At 38.6% G+C, this 19541-nt stretch overlaps 1 protein-coding gene across 1 annotated transcript in view; it reads left to right on the plus strand.

The window, feature by feature from the left end:
- Positions 1 to 6753: 6753 nt before the first annotated feature.
- LOC117301090 (rootletin-like) overlaps positions 6754 to 19541 on the plus strand; it is a 48894-nt gene continuing 36106 nt past the window's right edge. Inside the window, exons 1-6 of the mRNA XM_033784973.1 lie at positions 6754 to 6810; positions 9300 to 9368; positions 10701 to 10915; positions 11718 to 11941; positions 13979 to 14641; positions 18404 to 18768. Coding sequence (XP_033640864.1) covers positions 6754 to 6810; positions 9300 to 9368; positions 10701 to 10915; positions 11718 to 11941; positions 13979 to 14641; positions 18404 to 18768 — 1593 coding nt within the window. The remainder of the gene's footprint in view (positions 6811 to 9299; positions 9369 to 10700; positions 10916 to 11717; positions 11942 to 13978; positions 14642 to 18403; positions 18769 to 19541) is intronic.

The raw sequence follows: 19541 nt of genomic DNA on the forward strand, positions 1-19541 counted from the left end.
TTAAGCGGCAACCTATCCCGTATGGTTATCAACTTTGAAAGGTTTTCATAATGAGCATTACCGCACACACACAAACAGCTCCCAAATTATATACAAGTTTATCTTCTTTAACGGTCTCTTTCGGGAGGGGAGGGGGGCCTTCCTGTTATTTTTCCATTCACTTATTCATTTCTTATTTACAGTCGCTGGTAATTCGCCGGTAAACTTCGTCATCCCGTTGGGGCCATGTGAAAACACGTAATGCTTTGTGACTGAAGCGTTATTTGGGTTATGTGTACATCCAAAAAGCAACTTGGCTCCCTTGAAAAAACAAACTGTCAAAGTTTGATGTGAAACTTAAAATCCTGATGATGTTTTGAATCCTCTTAGGGATTGTATTTGCCCGAGGTGCTAGAAAAGGAAATTTAATTCCCGTATCCTTACAATTAATAATGAATGGGGTAACTAGAAAAAAAAATCTTTCACTGAGTTTCCAAACCCAAGTCTGCAACAGTTTATGTGAGCCAAAGAGCATAATCCAGAATAACACGGAACCTAGGTTCCAAATGACCGAATAGAACTGTCATCCAGAGTTCAAATTTGTTGTTACGAAAGCTCATGCCATCAAAGTCCCTCTGTAGAGACACTGGACACTATTGGTAATCGTCAAAGACCAGTCTTCTCACTTTGTGTATCTCAACTTATGCGAAATCTAATTTAATTTGAGGTCTCGAAATAAAATTCGTGGAAAATTACTTCTTTCTCGAAAACTACGTCACAATTCAGAGGCAGCCGTTTCTCACAATGTTTTATTATACTATCAACCTCTCCCCATTACTCGTTACCAAGTAAGGTTTTATGCTAGTAAAAAAAAAAACAGCGATTATTGTTTTGTTTTCTTAAAAGAACCTCGTTGTATTTCAATGTATACATCCTTCAGAGCAAACCTGTGATAACAAGTCACGAACAAAATTCTAAAAGACCCTGTGTTTTTTAACATTATCAAGGACCTTTTGCATTTTGGTATACGACATGCCTAAAAACGATAGTTACACTTTCATGAAACTTCACAAAAAGTACGAGTAACTGCACTCTAAATCTTAAAACTGACCCAGATTGCTGGGCGTGATCAGTTTGTGGCTCACCCATTCATGGATCAATCTGACGCGGAAACTGGTTTATATGAACAAACAAGTGGATACTGACTCTTCGGGTCAGTTTGACACAGATTCCGGATCATACTAGGTGTGGCTCAAAGGAACTCGGATCCGTGTCAATTATGTTCCGTGCATAGAGCTATGGTTCAGTGTCAATTCTGATCCGGGTCAATTCTGATTCGGATTTTTTTAAAGCGAGTTTAGCAAGGTGTCAGAGTACTGCGTGATCTATAATGATCGTAGGCAGCCTTGCTGTTTGACGAGCTGTTGGTTTGAACACGTCGGACATTCAACTCATGTAGTCTTGTCCAACATTTTTGTCTTAAAACTGCAAAAGGGGTGCTTTCCCAAAATGCCCTGGACACGGGCAGGAAATTCCCTTATCTTCTTTGGAGCAAGTCAATTCCAAGCCGGAGCAGCACACACTCTGGAGTTTGAATGTGACAGTTGCCACTACCCATGAGCTTAAAATGATTGCCTTGGGATTTATGCTGCCGTTTTAAATAATTTGCAATATGCGTTTGATGGTGACACTGTGACTGACAGAAGTATTATAAAATGTCAAAATTTAAACGAGGACACCCATTTTGTTCTTGATGTTCATTTATCAGTTATCCCCGCTATCTCACAGTTGTCTTAGTGCTGCCACCAACGCCCTTGTTACAGCTGAGTTTCTAAACAGACATGTAATTTGAAACTGACTCTTTACAGATAAATGACAAACAATCATACCATCATACATTTCAAGTTTAATAGTATTTTAAAGCTCGATTGCCTAAAAGTTATATCGAAGGACCGCTCATTGGTTTGTCAGGAATTATATTACAAGTATAATACGTGTGTTGCTGTACATTTAGGTCAGCCTTTGAATACTCGACAGAATTTTCCTACTTTTTTTTCCAAGGAACAATATTATGCCTGGTTTATTTCGAATGCATGTAATGGAGTTTGTTGATAGTTGCAGAGGGTTACGGGAAAACACATTATTATTAACCGAACACCGGTCCATAATAGGATGCTCAACTATAGCCAGCCGGATCACTTTGGAATCTCTCTGACTGGTCCTTAGGTGTTTTAACTGGCATTTGGCCAGATGTGGAGACCTGGTTAACCATTTCGTCTCCATTTGAATCTTCGTTCGTTCCTTGATTCATTCCTGTAGTCTATTTTAGTCTTGTTACCGGTGTTTTGCTCACTCTCTTAAATGCCACGGAGCCGGCTCCCTAGAACCAGACGGCGTAGCAATGGGTGTTCCTTTTTAAACCCTTTAAAAAGGGTTTTGATAATTTTTGTAGATCAAGTTGTCGGCCATGACACGAATCTCTACTCACTGTATGATGGAGATTTGTTTTAATATAATTTACCTGTAGAAGTTTCAGCTTCATTAGTCGTCAAGTTTTTGAGAAAAAAAAAGTTAAAATAGTTGAGCGATGTTTTCAGGAGAGTCGCGTAAAATCCGTTTTGCATGTTGAAATAATTTGCATGAACTTGTTTTACTCATTTCTAAAACACTACAGCACCTTAGCAAGTAATATTTTAAGGGAAGCTTTTTACCACCATTATCTCGTACACAAAAATACAAAATGTACCCAAAACCATTATTAAATAGAACTATACCTTTGGTCACACTTTTTGGTCTTACTCTTAAAAAAATAATGACTATTGAAGTCCACAGCAGCTTTCGGTAGTAAGACTTGTTGCGAAACATTTCACTTCAAAGCCTCCATGTTCAAAGTAGAGTAGGTATGTAAAACGATATCAGTTTTTATGCCCCAAAGTGAATCTGGAAAGCGTTTAGCTGCCCATTGCGTATTCCTGAGGGATAATTCTTTGTGGACATAATCGCTCCGGATTTTCGGTGATATCTCAAACGCGACCACCTTTTTAAATGATATTTTCTAAAGTTAGTTTTATTGAATATATCGATACTTAAGATTCAAACAACCGAACGGTTGCGAAATGCTGTAGATAATATTATGACAAACAAAACCATGATGGCAGCTGGAACTCGACAGTGATTCCTGAAAAGATTAAGGCCGGCAGAAAAACCTTCTGTCTGACCCTGTCACCTGATTGGTCGGCGTCCCTTGAGCTGGTCATTCCAGGTGAAAAATGGCTGTTATTTAACAAGAATCATCCGGATATATAATATAAGCTGTGCTGTGGTTCATAGACCTTATCGCAAATACACGCACGTTGGGCATGGAATGGGGTGCATGCTGGTCTAGCTGGCGATCAAGTTAGTAAGGTAGACCACAACCTCGTTCCCATGAGTGATCGATCTCGCCGCGCCATTTTTCCCCCATCATGTCTTGCTCGATCATATCCCCAATGTAACTTTAACAATTGGGTCTTTTGCTCAGCAGAGGTCGGGAAAGTCTGAGTATTACAAACATCGGTGCATAGGTAAAACTAGGTTAAAATTTGTTTTACATCCATTAAAGGGAAGGTACACTGTTGGTAATTGTCAAAGACCAGTGTTCTCACTTAATGTATATCAACATAATGCATAAATAACAAACATGTGAACATTTGAACTCAATTGGTTATCGGAGTTGGGAGAAAATAATGAAAGAAAAAACGCCCTTGTTGGATGAATTTGTGTGCTTTCAGATAGGAATAAAATACTTCTAGCTAGAAGTCTTTTATTATTTTAGTGAGAAATCACCTCTTTCTCAAAAACTACGTTACTTCAGAGGGAGTCGTTTTCCACAATGTTTTAAACTACCATCAGCTCTCCAATGCTAGTTACCAAGTCAGTTTTTAAGTTAATATTTGTTTTGAGTAATTACCAACGTGTACATTTCCTTTAAAGTTTGTTTAACATATTATATTAGGTCTTTTGCTAAGCTAAAAAGTTGAATACCAGCCATGAGGGTGTAGGTCAGGGGTATAGACCAATGGCACTAAGACCAATCCAATGACTTGCGCTTGTAGCAACTTAAAAAAAAAACATAGGGGGCCCCAGTTTATACCGGACCATCTTTAACTGTATGACCTATGAATGCCCCACTTCATCCTGTACGCGTTACCAATGTACACTCATTGACAGGGCCGGGGTACCAAAGGGAATTTAGTCTGGAACAGGTGCCCCATCCCCATTTTCACTTGTCATGAAAGTTAATTTTTCATTTGTCTATAAGCCCCAATTGTGGGGAACATACCGGTTTTCGTGATTCAGCATTAACTGGGCCCAACTCACTCAACTGCTGTACTATAATGTTCAGTTTAAGTTTACATTATAACGTCACAAAATGTATCCACTTTCTTTAACTCAATCATTAAAGTGATGCGTACAAGTTTACAAATTGTCGCCTATAAAGGTTATTTATTTTTGGCTTAAAGGTAAACACATTTTACCAAACCTCACCAGCTTAAGCAAAACAAATATTAAAGAAAAGTACATTAAAATACATAACTCATCAGGTCAAAAAATACCCATTTAGTTAAACTCAATCATTGAAGTGATGCGTACAAATTTACAAAGTTTGTTCATGTTTTGGCCAAGGTTAACCCATATCTAGTTATCGCTCCTCACCAGTTAAAAAAAAACATCTAAGAATATTGTCTCCAGGAAGAAAACAAACCCGCAACGATGACTTGTTTTATTATCCAAATAAATATCAATTTCCTGCTGGTATCCTTCGATCGTTTTATGTCTTGTCATTCAATTTATTTCCCCCGCAGGCCTAACACAATTTATTATTTAAAGTTCAAGCGAACAACTCGCAGCGTTGATGAAATTTCCGCACTTAACAATGACCAGTTCCCCGTTAATCCAGACACAATATTCGTTTAAGTTAGCCTGTGTGAGTCAGGGTACTATACCGGAAACACACCACTGTTGAATACACTGTAGGGGACTCTGCAGATGTCCTTTTTTCCTCAAAGGAGAAGATAACGTCATTTCCCCTCCAGACTTTTCCAGCAATATTGTCCATACCATTCCACTAAAGATAGTAGTAGGCCAACTATACTTTGGTTAGTTTCAAATATCACTCAAGCAAATTGAACATACCAACGGATCTTAAAAGAAATGAAATATGGAAACAAATATTATATTTTTTTAAATTTTAAACATTGCGCGCGAGGCATACCGTACAACGCATGTGACAAGTGCATTTTCGGTCTAATATCAGCATGATTGTTGTGTAGTTGCCAGTATTTTGTTTAAATATATATTTAAAATAAAGTTAAATATTTCAAATTCCCAGCACACCATTTTACTCAATGGGATGGCATTTTGTTTGACCATCCAGGAATAAGCAATCTCTTAGTCGCAACGGTTTTGTAACTCCAATGTAATTTACTCGCAACACCGCGATACGATCAGTTAAGGTTCACGTTGCTTCTATTTAGTTTGTTATTTAGTGTTTAAAGGCACTGGACACTATTGGTAATTACTTAAATAAATTGTTAGTATGAAAAACTTACTTGGTAACGATCAATGGAGAGCTGTTGATAGTATACAACATTGTGAGAAACGGCTCCCTCTGAAGTAAGTAACGTAGTTTATTTTTTTAGAAAGAGGAAATTTCTCACTCAAGTAATAAAAAACTTCAGCTGAAGCCTTTTATTATGCATCTGAAAGCACACAAAGTAATGCAACAAGGGTGTTTTTGCTTTCAGTATTCTCTTACAACTTCGATGACCGATTGAGTCAAATTTTCACAGATTTGTTGTTTAATGCATAGTTGGGATACACAAAGTGAGAATACTAATCTTTGACAATTTTACAAAAAGTGTGCAGTGCCTTTAAGGTTCCCTGAAAGCTTACACAGCCATTAATTAAAAATCTGACAGGACTGTAGAACAGTCAGACTAAAGCAATGCATTACGGATTCTTATCAGTGAGTAACTCGGAGCATTTCTGCATACTTTGGTTGCTGAAATCAAGCTCTGCAATCGTGATGTTGTCAATGTTTAACCCTATCACCAAAGTGGGCCAATATTTGCATTTCTGTGGTAGGGTTTGGAGAGATTAGGAGCAAGTTCGAACGCGAACATTTTTTTTTAGGCGACTACTGACCAGCAACGTTATGCGCACTTGAACGACTCATTTGGAAGTCTAGTCAACCATTATGTACCATGGAATTCAACACTCATGCATTGTGCGATACAGTAGTTCTTTAACTTAATAAATGAATTTTCAATGAAACACAGCCAAATACTCACGTAATTTTTGTTAAAGTTTCGACTAGTTTCACTAGTCATCCTCAGAACGAGGCACCACCAGTCGGTTGGTGGCGCTGTTTCCTGCTACGGCCACTGGATGGTGGTTTGGCCGATTGTGTCCTCCCTCGGGGTGGAACTTGGGGGTATGAGGGGGTCCTATATGTGTGAAAGTTCGTACTTTTACCAGCCTGATGAACTTCTTTCATGATAGTAGTTCTTCAGTAATTGGAGATGTAACAGTATAATAAACTGATAATATTTTATCCCTTCCAATTCATTTGCATGAAACTGAAGCTGTTTATCAAACTAGCGACTCTGACTGCGGCTATAGATCACTGCTAAGGGCTTGTTGACAACAGCTGCAGTCACAGCCGCTAATTTTAGATACAGTCATAATTGCTTCGTAGGCAACCTTTGTACCGGTATCCCAATATTAGTTCCAATGAAATTCATGTGTATTATTTTTCCCTTTACTCGCATGCAGCTTCATAGGACAGAAGTAAGTACCAAATTGTGGCTAAGTATTTTTTTGTTATCGGTGTTGAAATAGTAATAAGTGTTGGTGTTTTTTCGGTGAAGTTGTGATATAAAGTCTTAAATGTCTTAAAATGGTTGATTAGGTCTTAGAAGCATTCACGAATCAGTTGCACCATGTGCCAATAGCTGTTTATTGAGAGACCAGTTTTATTCTGTCACGTGGCTGCTTGACGCCATGTTTCGGTCTAAATGCAGCACAACCCAATGGACACAACCCAATGGGCAGACTAGTCTGGTACCATGCATTCGCTCATGACGTGTTTTATTTAGTTTTGACACAGCATGGCTTGTATAATCACAAGTTGTCGCAACTCCCTCAATACACGGCTCTGTTAATGTCGAGTTGCAAACAGACTTTTGGTTCCCGATATAATAACAAAAACGATCAACGCAGACAAGAATGATTTGACCAGCCTGACTTATACCATTTTAAAACTTCTGAGAGTTACAGGCTGCACCTGTATTATTTTTGCACGTATATTATGATATTGGATCATTGGTTTCAGGGTAAATTTGTACTAACTTTTACCAATGCATTCCTTGAGCGACCGATGTGACAACCTACGTACCACTGTGACGTCATACTTCGCACTAGGAGCTCCTCCAGAGGGCGCCATATTTTTTACCGGTGTTTTTTTTCTTCCGGTGATTGTGTCTGTGTTGTAACCAGAGCAAGGACCACGATAAGAATTTAGTTTTTAGTTTCATTCTAAAACAAGACAATCTCCCAGGTCTTTGTTATTATTCGTTTTTCATCATAAAACCTGAACTTACTAACCTGATTCGTCTTGATCAGGTCACGATTACTTTGAATCAAATAGCTTTTTTTATTTTTTTAAAATCTAAATTTAGTGTTATATTTCTAAAACAGTGTGGCTCCCACACTTGTATTAAAAAACTCGATCAATTCTGGCTTGGTATTTGTAAATGAGCCAAACGGTCAAATATAGTTCTGGCGCACTTTCTCTCTCGCTATCTGGACTACGGTAATTTGTCTAACTTCATTTCCCTCACATTATCGACTGCTCTCGCAGCTGCATTTCTAGTGTAGCCTGAGTAATGCATGCCTCAACTTGTTTGTCTGTTTATGGTAAAACCTATGGGATCTAGTCTTTCTAGTCATTAAAGGTTCTGGACACTACTGGTAATTACTTAAAATAAAAACTTTCTTGGTAACGAGCAAGGAAGAGCTGTTGATATTAGTAATAATTTCTCACTTAAATAATAAAATACTTCAGCTGAAGCCTTTTATTATGCATCTGAAAGCACACAAAGTAATGCAATAATGTTGTTTTATCTTGCATGATTCTCTTGCAAATTCGATGACCATTTGAGCCCAAATGTTTACAGGTTTGTTGTTTTATGCATACGTTGGGATAAACCAAGTGTGAATACTGGTCTTGGACAAAATTACCAAGCGTGTCCAATGCCTTTAAAACAAATTGTTTACTGTGTAACCATGGGTTACAGTGATTTAAATGTGTCACGGAAATCGCACTTACGCATTGATGATATAATCCTAGGTTAACTTTCCAAGGTCAATTTCATCTTGCTGAAAAATTTGTTTTTCTCGAAAACAGGATTGACACTACCCTCTAGTCATTTACATGTTTTGTTAAAGGCACTGGACACTTTTGGTAATTATTCAATTATTTTGTTAGCCTAGCAACTTCTTGGTAACGAGCAACAAGGGAGAGCTGTTGTAAGTATCACACATTTTGAGAAATGACTCCCTGTGAAGTAACGCAGTTTTTGAGAAAGAAGTAATTTCTCACTCAAATAATAAAATACTTCAAGCCTGATTCCTTTGCATCTGAAAGCACACAAAGTGCAACAAGGGTGTTATTTCTTTCATTGTTCTCTTGCAACTCTTATAACCAATTGAGTCCAAATTTTCACACATTGTGATTTTATGCATGTTTGGATACATTCGGTGAGAAAACTGGTCTTTGACAACACCAAAGTAGTCCAGTTTGCAACACTGGTATGTGATTCTACTGAGGGTTGCAACATGGGTATGTGGTTAATTGAGCTGTTCTGACTGAAGGATGTTCTCTATAAAAAGCTTTGAACTTTATGTGATTGGCTCTAGCTTAAAGGCATGGACACCTTTGACAATTGTCAAATACCAGTATTCTCACTTAGTGTATCCCAACGTGGATAAAATAAGAAATCTTTGAACGTTTTTGCTCAAATATTGGTCATCGGAGTTGCACTGGACGGTGGACGGTGTATTTTCTTGGTTGCACACAAACTAAAGAACTTTTTTTCAAGAGATTTCTATAAGAAGAACCTCATTATATAAACAGTGCTCTTTATAGTGAAGGTGACTGTACTCACTGTGTTAAGTCTCTCTGGTGCCAAATTAACTATAGTGCGTCTGAGTCTGTTTCCAATGCTGTGGTAATCACACCGTCCTTTCATCTTCTGTTTTGTCGTATCTTTCGTCAGGTTGACGTGATCCGGAGAAAATTGAAGCAGTCACACGACGCAGACGCCTCCAAGAAACTCAAAGCCAAGGTCAGTATGTTTAAGATTAAGGAGGAGGATTATAGGAGTCTGTTACAAAGCCTTCAATATCTAGGCCATCAAATGACCTCATGTTTTTTAAAGGCGCTGCCGTCGACTTCACCAAATATTAATCTTAAGACTGATGATGAGTTAAGATCCTTAACCATAAACGTTTAGGACGCAATGACATTCTTAGTGAGGATGAGTACGAGATCGTCCTAAACTCAATATAGGATTAATCCTGCTGGTGGACACTATTAGTTGTTACTGAAAATAACAACTTACTTGGTAACGAGCAATGGAGAGCTATTGATAGTATAAAACATTGTGAGAAACGTAGTTTTTGAGAAAGAGGTAATTTCTCACTAAAATGATAAAAGACTTCAGGCATAGTTGTTCAGTATGCATCTGAAATGACACAAATGTGTGCAAAAAGGGTTTTTATTCTTTCGTAATTTTCAAACTGTACAGATTCGTTATCAAGTGAGACCTGGTCTTTGACAATAACCAAAAGTGTCCAGTGCCTTTAAAGCCAGTGGACACTATTGGTAATTGTCAAAGACCAGTCTTCTCACTTGCTGTATCTCAACATATGCATAAAATAACAAACCTCTGAAAATTTGAGCTCGGTTGGACGTCGGAGTTGCGAGATAACTAAGAAAGAAAAGAACACCCTTGTCACACGAAGTTGTGTGCTTTTAGATGCTTGATTTCGAGACCTCAAATTCTAAACTTGAGGTCTCGAAATCAAATTCGTGGAGAACTACTTCTTTATCGAAAACTATGGCACTTCAGAGGGAGCTGTTTCTCACAATGTTTTACACTACCAACCTCTCCCAATTACTCGTTACTAAGTGAGGTTTTATGCTAATAATTATTTTGAGTAATTTCCAATAGTGTCCAGTGTCTTTAAGGAGAAGGTGGATGCGCGGACTCCATATCCTGCTGCAAAGCCTTCAGTATTTAGGCCATCAAATTACCTAATGGTGTTTAATTTAATAAAGTGTTGACGGAGATGTACTCAAATCGGCCTCAATGCTTCAAAACAACGATGTGTAGTTTTTAAGTGATGTGTTTGTTTCTAAAATCTCCGGGAAAGAATTGAACCGGATTCGGGTCCCGTGGGCCCTGAACTATTTATGGGTCAGTAAAACGCGGAATCTGAGTCAAAATGACCTATAGACATGGGTCAAAATGAAAAACAAAAACAAAACAGCAACAACAAAAAACAGAAGAAAAAAACCCAAACAAACACAAAACAAACTTTTGAGTCAGCCTGAGCTGGAAATGGTTTAGGGACTCAGGAGCTTTCATAATTCATAATTAAACTTGCTCCCACAGATCCAAGTCCTCAGAGCATCATCCACGTCTTCCGATTCGGACTCTGAGGTTGAATATGACGTGTCGTCACTACTGAACGACTTGGAGGAGTCTACGGAAAGAGAGCGTGATCTACAGAATCAAATGCAACTGCTTGAGGAGGAGGCTAACGCCATCCGTAAGAGTTTATCCAGGGTAGAGCAGGAGAAGGAGGCGCTAGACTTTGAACTTGAGAGGTAATATGGGCTATTCAGAATAGTCACTGGGAACAATTGAGGCATTGGTCGGGGACACTTGTAAGACGATAGCGGGCGTCCCACTGAAAGGGACTGTTTCATGTTGTCATTGGCAACGAAAGAGTTGCGAGAGAAGTTGCATTAAAATGATCATGATCTGAGTGATTCAGTGTGATCATGATCTGAGTGATTCAGTGCGATGTGAAAAATAGGACGGTGTAAGGCAGGGTACACCTTGGGTTAGTAAGTACTCTACACGGTGAATAGAAACCCTAACATGTGCTTGGTACTTGGTAAGGAGCACTGAATAGCGGCCGATAGTATGTACATTGTGAGAAACCACTCCTTTTAAGTATTGTCAAGAGAAAGAGATAATACCTCCAAAAATTGTTTAATCTGGAATAGGTTTCTAAGGCATCTCAATGCACAACATTTTATGCACCCCCAACAAAGGTATTTTTCTTTTTGTTATTCTGTTGCAAATTCGATGACAAATTTAGCCAACATTTTCACAGAGTTGTTGTTTTCCGCATAATAAGTTGTAATACACCCAGAGACAATACTGGTTTTGCATTTACAAAAAGTATACCATGCCTTTAAAGCCAATTGATAATTTTCAAAGACCAGTATTCACACTTTGTGTATCCGAACATAATGCATAAAATAACAAACTTTAAAAATGCGTAAGAATAGTGACAGAAAAAACACCCTTGTTGCACAAGTAGTGTCCAAAATGTAGTACGGATTTATAAAAATTTTGATTTGTGTTTGTAAACGTCATCATTAAACTTTTTAAATTCAGATTTAAGATGAGATTTGGAACCTTAGAGGAGGGGATGAAATCCGAGAATGTCCGAGGTGCTTCGACCGAGAAAGAGGCTGAACTTAGACTACAACTCATGCTGGTAGAACAGGAGGCAACGGTTATGCGCAGAAAGATGCGCGAGCTTGAGATGAAGAACGAGGAGATGACAGGCGCCCTCGATCGGCCGACAGCGGCCAGCTCATCTACTGGTGCAGAAACAGGTAAAGACGAGTTATTGTGTAAATGATATCTCATGAAAAAGGCAGTGGACACTAATTACTTATAATAGTTGTATACAAACTTACTTTGTAACGAGCAAAGGAGAGCTGTTGATGTTATAACACATTGTTAAATTTGGCTGTTTTTATAATGTTTAATATTAATATTTGTATCAATCCTGTAATTAGCGCTTGCGCTGTTGGATGTTGTATAAAATAAAATAAATTGTGAGAAATGGCTCCCTCTGAAGTAACGTAGTGTTCAAGAAAGAAGTAATTTTCCACCAAAATATTTTAATTTGATTCCGAGACCTCAGAATTAGATTTTGAGGTCCCGAAATCAAGTATTTGATAAGGATGTTTTTTCTTTCATTATCATCTCGCAACTTCGATGACCAATTTAGCTCAAAGTTTCACAGATTGTTATTTTGTGCACATTATGTTGAGATACACCAAGTGAGAAGACTGGTCTTTTGACAATTACCATTAGTGTTCAGTGTCATTAGGAACTTTGTAAAACAAAACTTCCAACTTTTCTATGAGCTTACTTGTTTTTTAATCAGCTGTCATGATGCTTCTTGGTTAAAGGGATTTCCTTCGTTTCATATGCCATGTTATTAGTCATTCGGACATTGAAACAAATTACGATAACTACAGATACACTGTAGATACAACGTTATCCAATTGATGAAAACATGACTTCCGTTTCCAGTAGTCTTACAAAATAATGCTTTAATTATTTGAGTCTTTTTATTTAGATCATGTATCCACCAAAAAGTTGCCTAAGTTGCTCCGACGAAAGTAGCAACGCGTTTAAAGACTCGAGCTGGCTGTCCCATATTGTGTCTGTGGTGTACAGAGACCGATGTCGTCTTAAACTACTTACTATGTATAGCAAAATCAGATTTTTGCAAAACAGTCCGTACATTTTGTATAGCAAATTTGAACATAATTAATTTATATTGCAGTTACGTAAACTTCGCGTTCAGGTTTCGAGGCAAAAATTTCAAAATTTCAAAAATGCTGATGATAGTCATGCTTCAGTTTGAATTCTTTCATTTCTAATTATATACTCAGAGAAGAGGATCAACATAATTATTGTGTGGAGGACTTGCCTTTACGCTAAAGTGTGTTCGATTTAATAGCTGCATTAGAACTATAAAAATGTCATTTTGCATCCTTTCTGAGCTATTTTTGGAAAAACTCCTCGAGGCGTTTTAGCTAAAAAAATTACCGAGTTTGTTCAACTATTATTTTACACTTCATAAAAGTGTTGACTTTTCATCGCTATAACCTTCCCGATAAAGAAAGTCAAGGCATGCCATCCCCGTTTCCTATGATTCATAAAATAACAGCCGGATAACTAGATTCTTCCTCTTCATTGGAAAAGAAACTTCAGGATTAGGGCTTTGGATATCTCATCCATTGACCGATTAGGGAGATAAGTAGTCAAGCTCCATCTGACAGGCTCACTTCTAAGTTTGTCTGCGATAATTTTGCTCCATGGGGTGCTGAGTCTTGGCGAGTCACACTGTATTCTGGATATCAATTTAGATCTTAAAGGCACTGGAAACTATTGGTATTACTCAACATAAGTTTTGCCATACAATCTTACTTGGTAACGAGGAATGGAGGGCTGTTGTTGGTAGCAGGAAAAATTGTGAGAAACGGCTCCCTCTGAAGTATAAAACGCAGTCCGTGAAAAAGAGGTTCTCACTGAAATATTAAAAGACCTCAGACCCGAAGCCTTTTATTAGGCTTCTGAAATCACATACACTTGTACAACAAGGGTGTTTTTCTTTCATTATTCTCTTGCAGCTTCAATGACCGATTGAGTCCAAATTTTCACAGATTTGTTTTGTTGGGCATAATGGTGGGATACACCAAGTGATAGTACTTGTCTTTGAAAATTATTTAAGATGTCCAGTGCCTTTTAAAGCTGCCATGGCCCCTTGTGAGAATTAAAGCACATTTGTGAGACAACTGCTTGAAAAGTCTTCATTATAATATTCCATATTACTTTTGCATCATTTTGTGTAGGAATATCATCATCCCAAAGCAAAGATGTCGACACTGAACCAGACACTTCCCGTCCAACCGAAGAGAAGATCTCAGCTGAGGTTAGCACCCTCAAGCGACAGCTTGAAGGTGTTCTCCGTGAGAACGAGGCTCTCCGTGTCAAACTGGAGACCTTCGAGGAACTGAACACCTTGTACCCAACCTCCGATACCAAAGAATCACCCGAGGGGCAGGACGACGCTCGCCCCCGGCATATGCAAACCGATACAGTCGTAGCTTCCCTCAAGCTTCGCCTGGTCGAGGCAGAGTTCGAAAATCGTAGTCTCCAGCTTGAGACAGAGAGTCTGCGCAAGCTCAGTGAGATTGCAGGAGCGAAGGATCATGGGAAGGGCAAGGTCAAAGGTACGGAGCATAAGCTGAGATCCCAGATTGCTCTTTTGAAGACGGAGGCAGATTCTATGAGAAGGAAGATGATCAGTCTTGAAGATCTTAATGATCGACTAGAGGAAGCAACAGAGAAGACGTTAGCCGAGAAGGTAGCAATCGAGAAGGTGCTCGTTGAGAAGGAGAGAAAGTCAGAACCAGTTTCCAGACAGGAGTCTACATCATCAACGACGTCAGAGGTTGACAATGAGAGACTTCACGTCCTACAGAGTCAGATTACCACCCTACAGGATGAACTAGGTTTGTAGCTTCTCACCTGCAAATTATTTCTTTTTTTGCAAAGTTTAGAGAATTGTGTGGTTGTATTCCTTAAAACAATAGGGTCGAAACATCAGACCAGTAACTATTATTTGCATTAATACCATCGGTCCTTTTGATTGGTTAGCAGTTTGCAACAGCTTATTCTATTTTCTCACTTAAATTTTTCTTGGAACATTAGATGAGCTCCCTCCAGTTGAACCTTATTACATATTTGTTAAAAGATATGATAAAAATTATTAGCTTTTAACAGAATAGTTCGAGTAAGCTATTAGTTGTGGCGATTGAATTTGGGATAACACCTTGAAAATTACATTCTGCATGATCTTTCAATATTAACTTTACCATAATTATTCTTTTCGAAGTGGAGTGATCTGCAGTAAGGAGTCAGTAGACAGGTTTGATTATTTGCATTATGATTTGCATACATTTGCATACATCTCTGAATTATTATTCGGTGTGTTGCCCTCTTCTGCAACTTCCCATTTGAAAAAAATACTGAAGAAAATAATTACGACAGTTAACGTTTAAACGAAGTTCATAGTAAAAACGCAAACTTCGATTGTTTGATTGAAGCAGCAGATTTGCCAAACCTTCAAAGTTAGGTAATTTGTATTCAAAGCGAGTAAGAGTGTCAGTATATACAGCAATATCCCTATAACATAATAGTATAACATCCCTGACCGGTAAACGTATGATTAAAGTTGCTCAGAAACTTCTTTATTTTCCAAATGAATTTCATCAGTTGCTCGCAAATAATTGTCATTGCTCATCTTCCGTCACCTTCGTCCGTGTATTACCGTCGCTCACAATCAGGGCCCAATTTCATGGCTCTGCTTACCGCCGAATTCTGCACTTACGATCACGATTCCCCGCTTACGTGCAAGCGCCGAATTTCTGCGCTAGCCTTGTAAGCCTAGAATGCCTAGTAACGGGGAGTACGCACGCGCAGAAGACAAAATTCACCGCTAACCCGTGAAATACGCTTGCCGTAAGCACAGAATTCCCTGCTTCCGTAAGCGCCGATTCTGTGCTTACGGTAAGCGCCGATTCTGTGCTTACGGTAAGCAGAGCCATGAAATTGGGCCCTGTGCTTAAACATTGACAGAGCTTTCTTCCTTCAGTGGCTGTGGAATTGACAACATTGTGCAAAAGGCTAATTTCAAATTGAGATAATGGTGCTGACAAGGCTGACTAAATAAACATTCAAACGACGATCACGTGGTTAATTATTTGAACAGTTCTTCCTCAACAATTTGTTGCGCGCTAATCCAGAGGTCCAAATCTCACTCCGGTAAATTATTCTTTGGTCAGCCCAAATTAATTGAAATTTGCGCAGTTGGATTCCCCGGTGGTTTTATAATTGAAAATTCAGATTGATAATACAGATCATTTGGAGTGAATTGAAAATTGATGTGTCGTGTATTAAAGCTGGTCGCAAGTTTCGATGTTTTTGGCTTTAATAAGTAAACCACCAATGGATGTTTGATTGAACGAAATGAGCCAATTCTATCTCATATGTTATTTTATTAAAGTTCTTTCTTAAGAAGAATGGGCTTTGAATGCCCTGCCTGTTATGTAAAGTTGACGGATCGTAGATCTAATTGTTAAAGCATTTGAAGTGCATTTTTAAAGATTATTCGCCAATTGTAATGCAAAAACACGTTTAAGGTTTGACCTATATAGGGTGTTATGAAAAACATTTTTTTTACAGTTTTATTAAAACTTGTTAATTTAAAAAAATAAATTAACAGTTAAAGTGTTCATTTTATAGCATTCCTTGTACAAGTCGATTTGTCTTTGTATTGTATGGACTTGATGCTTTAGTTTTAATAGTTATTGGAATTTCATGCGCAACATGCACAACCATCCGTTTTGAATCCCCCGAACTGTGATGCAGTGAAACACCGTACCTATAACTGCAAACGTTTTGGTGTAAAAGAATGTACTTTCTAGGGTCAACAAAATCACTTAGCAGTGCCAGCTTTTTGAAGAGTGTTGGAAGTTTTCACACTGCTGATTTTGTGACAGAAACAGTTTCTGCCTGAAGACTGTAAATTTAATGCAGAAGGGTATACTTTCCATGGACACAAAGTTAGCTATGACAGCTTTATGGAAAGTTGTTTGTAGTTTTACACTAAAAAATTTGCAAGGTCAGGAGTGACCCAGTTTCGGATCCAAGGGAACCTGACCAATGGCTGGGTCAGGCCGACCTGGAAACTGGTCTTACAAACTAGAATCTTCGTCAGTTTGACCTCATTTCCTGGGTCATTCACACACAGATTCCGGGTCAAACTGAAATGTGATATTCTGGGTCAGACTCCCCGGGACACAGAAAGGGTAAATTTCGTGGGAAATGAAACACTATTACGATATCAGTATAACATGAACATTGAAGCTCTTCTTCCCTATAGATAGATTGCAGTATTCGTCACTGAACGCCATCTTTGATGTAAAACAATGGAAAATGCACACGCGTGTACCCGATTCGCACGACTCTCAGCCAATGAATGGCGGCCAATGACATTTATTGAAATCCATCTATAGAGATTGTATATGAAATGACATCTTGAATGCATGTTGCTATTTATAGAGCTGTGAAACACATTGGACTCATTCGATGACCTTATAATATTATCATTGGGCCAATGAGCCAGCCGTGCCCTTCACAATAAAGCCCGCCCTCGCATGATCAAATCCGTCCATCTTGTTGCTCCCGGGGGAAACCTGTCATGTCAATTTTTCAAGAATATTTCCCGTCATGCATAGCGGGGTGACGTCACAGACATGATGTGTTTAATACTTATGGTTAGATATGGTTACGTCACTGCGGGGAGGCGGCTGGATTTAATTGTAGAAATGTGTGTCACAAATTACTCCTCCCTGTATCGAGAAGATGCGTCTCCAGTCAAGAATGCTCAAAATATGTCTTATCAGATACACCTCAAATGCCGTAGAGATATCGCTCTTAATGCTAAAGCATCACCCTACGGCTATTTCGTCAAGAAGTATTAACACGCCAGAAATCTAATTTGGTATTTGAAGCGTCGATACCAGATCGCCGTTTGAACATAGAACAGCCGTGTATTATTCTTATATTCGAAATAATGTGTTACGGAATTTTTCAATACACTGCTGCGAAGTAGACTGTGTGTTAAATGTATTCCCAGCTGCCGTTTCATGAAGATCAGTTCGTTTCTTATGTTTCATTTTTTATGAAAGCATTCGATACTTGTGGTGAGCACATGTTCACTTTTAGTAGCTGCCCATCTCAATTAAACCTTCATGCTTGTATGTCATCTGAACATTCACTGCACCAGCGTTTTGTTTCGGTTCAGTTGGTTCTACAAAACCCCTGCAACAATTCTAAACTCAGCTGATTGCATGTACACCCTAAGTTTATTTCTTTGTCAAGTTCATTAATTTCCTCCAGTGTGAATTTTATACGGTCCATTTACTTCTCATATTAAACAATATTGGAAATTCACATATTATTTTTATGATTATTTGTTGGTCCCTTCCCACTTTGTTTTACCCTTCTTTTGTTACAGTGCCTTGAGAACCTTCGGTGGATTTGTGCGCTTTATGAGACTTCGTTATTATATTGTTATTTTGTATCATCCGGCCGGAATCATTGACACTTTAAATAGAACGAAACTTTGATTTACGTTCCAGGTATTCATTTTTTTGTAATTGTTAATCTTGTTTGATTAAAAGCTAATATTTTGCGTGTTTTCTTCACAGGGGATCTTATTTTAGTTGTCAAGAGCAAGGAGGTTACCCAAGAACAACAGGAGAAGGAGCTCTTCCAGACCCGCCAACAAGCCGAGCAGCTCCGCTCCGAATCCTCCAAGCTCCAACAAGACCTCCAGCTTCGCCTCACCAATGTCACCAAAGAGCGGGACCTCTTGCTGCAGCGCATCCGTATATCGGAGGAGAGGTCTGAGGGGCTGCAGACCGACCTCAAACGGGCATGCTCGGTGTCTAGAGAGGATGAGGGTGAGGTACAGAGGGCAGAGGGTGAGGTACAGCGAAGTGAGGTTGCTGAGGCTACCGATGATGTATTTGTTGAGCAGGAGGCTACTCCGGAAGTGGCTGTGAATTTTGAGGTGAGTGTAATGTCAAACTTGTGGTGGTGTGTATTAAAGGGAAGGTACACGTTTGGTAATTGTCAAAGCCCAACATAAGCGTAAAATAACAAGACTGTGAACATTTGGGCTCAATTGGTCATCGAAGTTGCTAGGAAATGACGAGAGAAAAAACACCCTTGTTGGACGAATTTGTTTGCTTATTCAGATAGGAATAAAAGACTTCTAGCTAGAAGTATTTTATTGTTTTAATGAGAAATTACCTCTTTGTTAAAATATATGCTACTTCAGAGGAAGCCAGTTCTCACGATGTTTTACACTATCAACAGCTCCACAATGCAAGTACTACCACACGTGTACCATCCCTTTAAGGACACAGAAGAACTAAAAAAAGCAACCTTAAAGACACTGGACACTATTGGTAATTGTCAAAGACCTGTCTTCTCAGTTGGTGTAGCTCAACATATGCATAAAATAACAAACCTGTGAAAATTTGAACTCAATCGGTCGTCGAATTTGCGAGATAATAATACAAGAAAAAGCACCCTTGTCACACGAAGTTGTATGTTTTCAGAAGCTTGATTTCGAAACCTCATATTCTAAATCCGAGGTCTCGAAATCAAATTCATGGAAATCTTCTTTCTCGAAAACTACGTCACCTCAGAGGGAGCCGTTTCTCACAGTGTTTTATATTATCAACCTCTACCTATTACTCGTTACTAAAAAGCAAGTTTGATGTCATAATAACTTTTTTGAGTAATTACCAATAGTGACCGTTAAGTTTTACCGAAATT

The sequence above is a fragment of the Asterias rubens genome, chromosome 16 (genome assembly GCF_902459465.1).
Source record: "Asterias rubens chromosome 16, eAstRub1.3, whole genome shotgun sequence".
NCBI lineage: Eukaryota > Metazoa > Echinodermata > Asteroidea > Forcipulatida > Asteriidae > Asterias > Asterias rubens.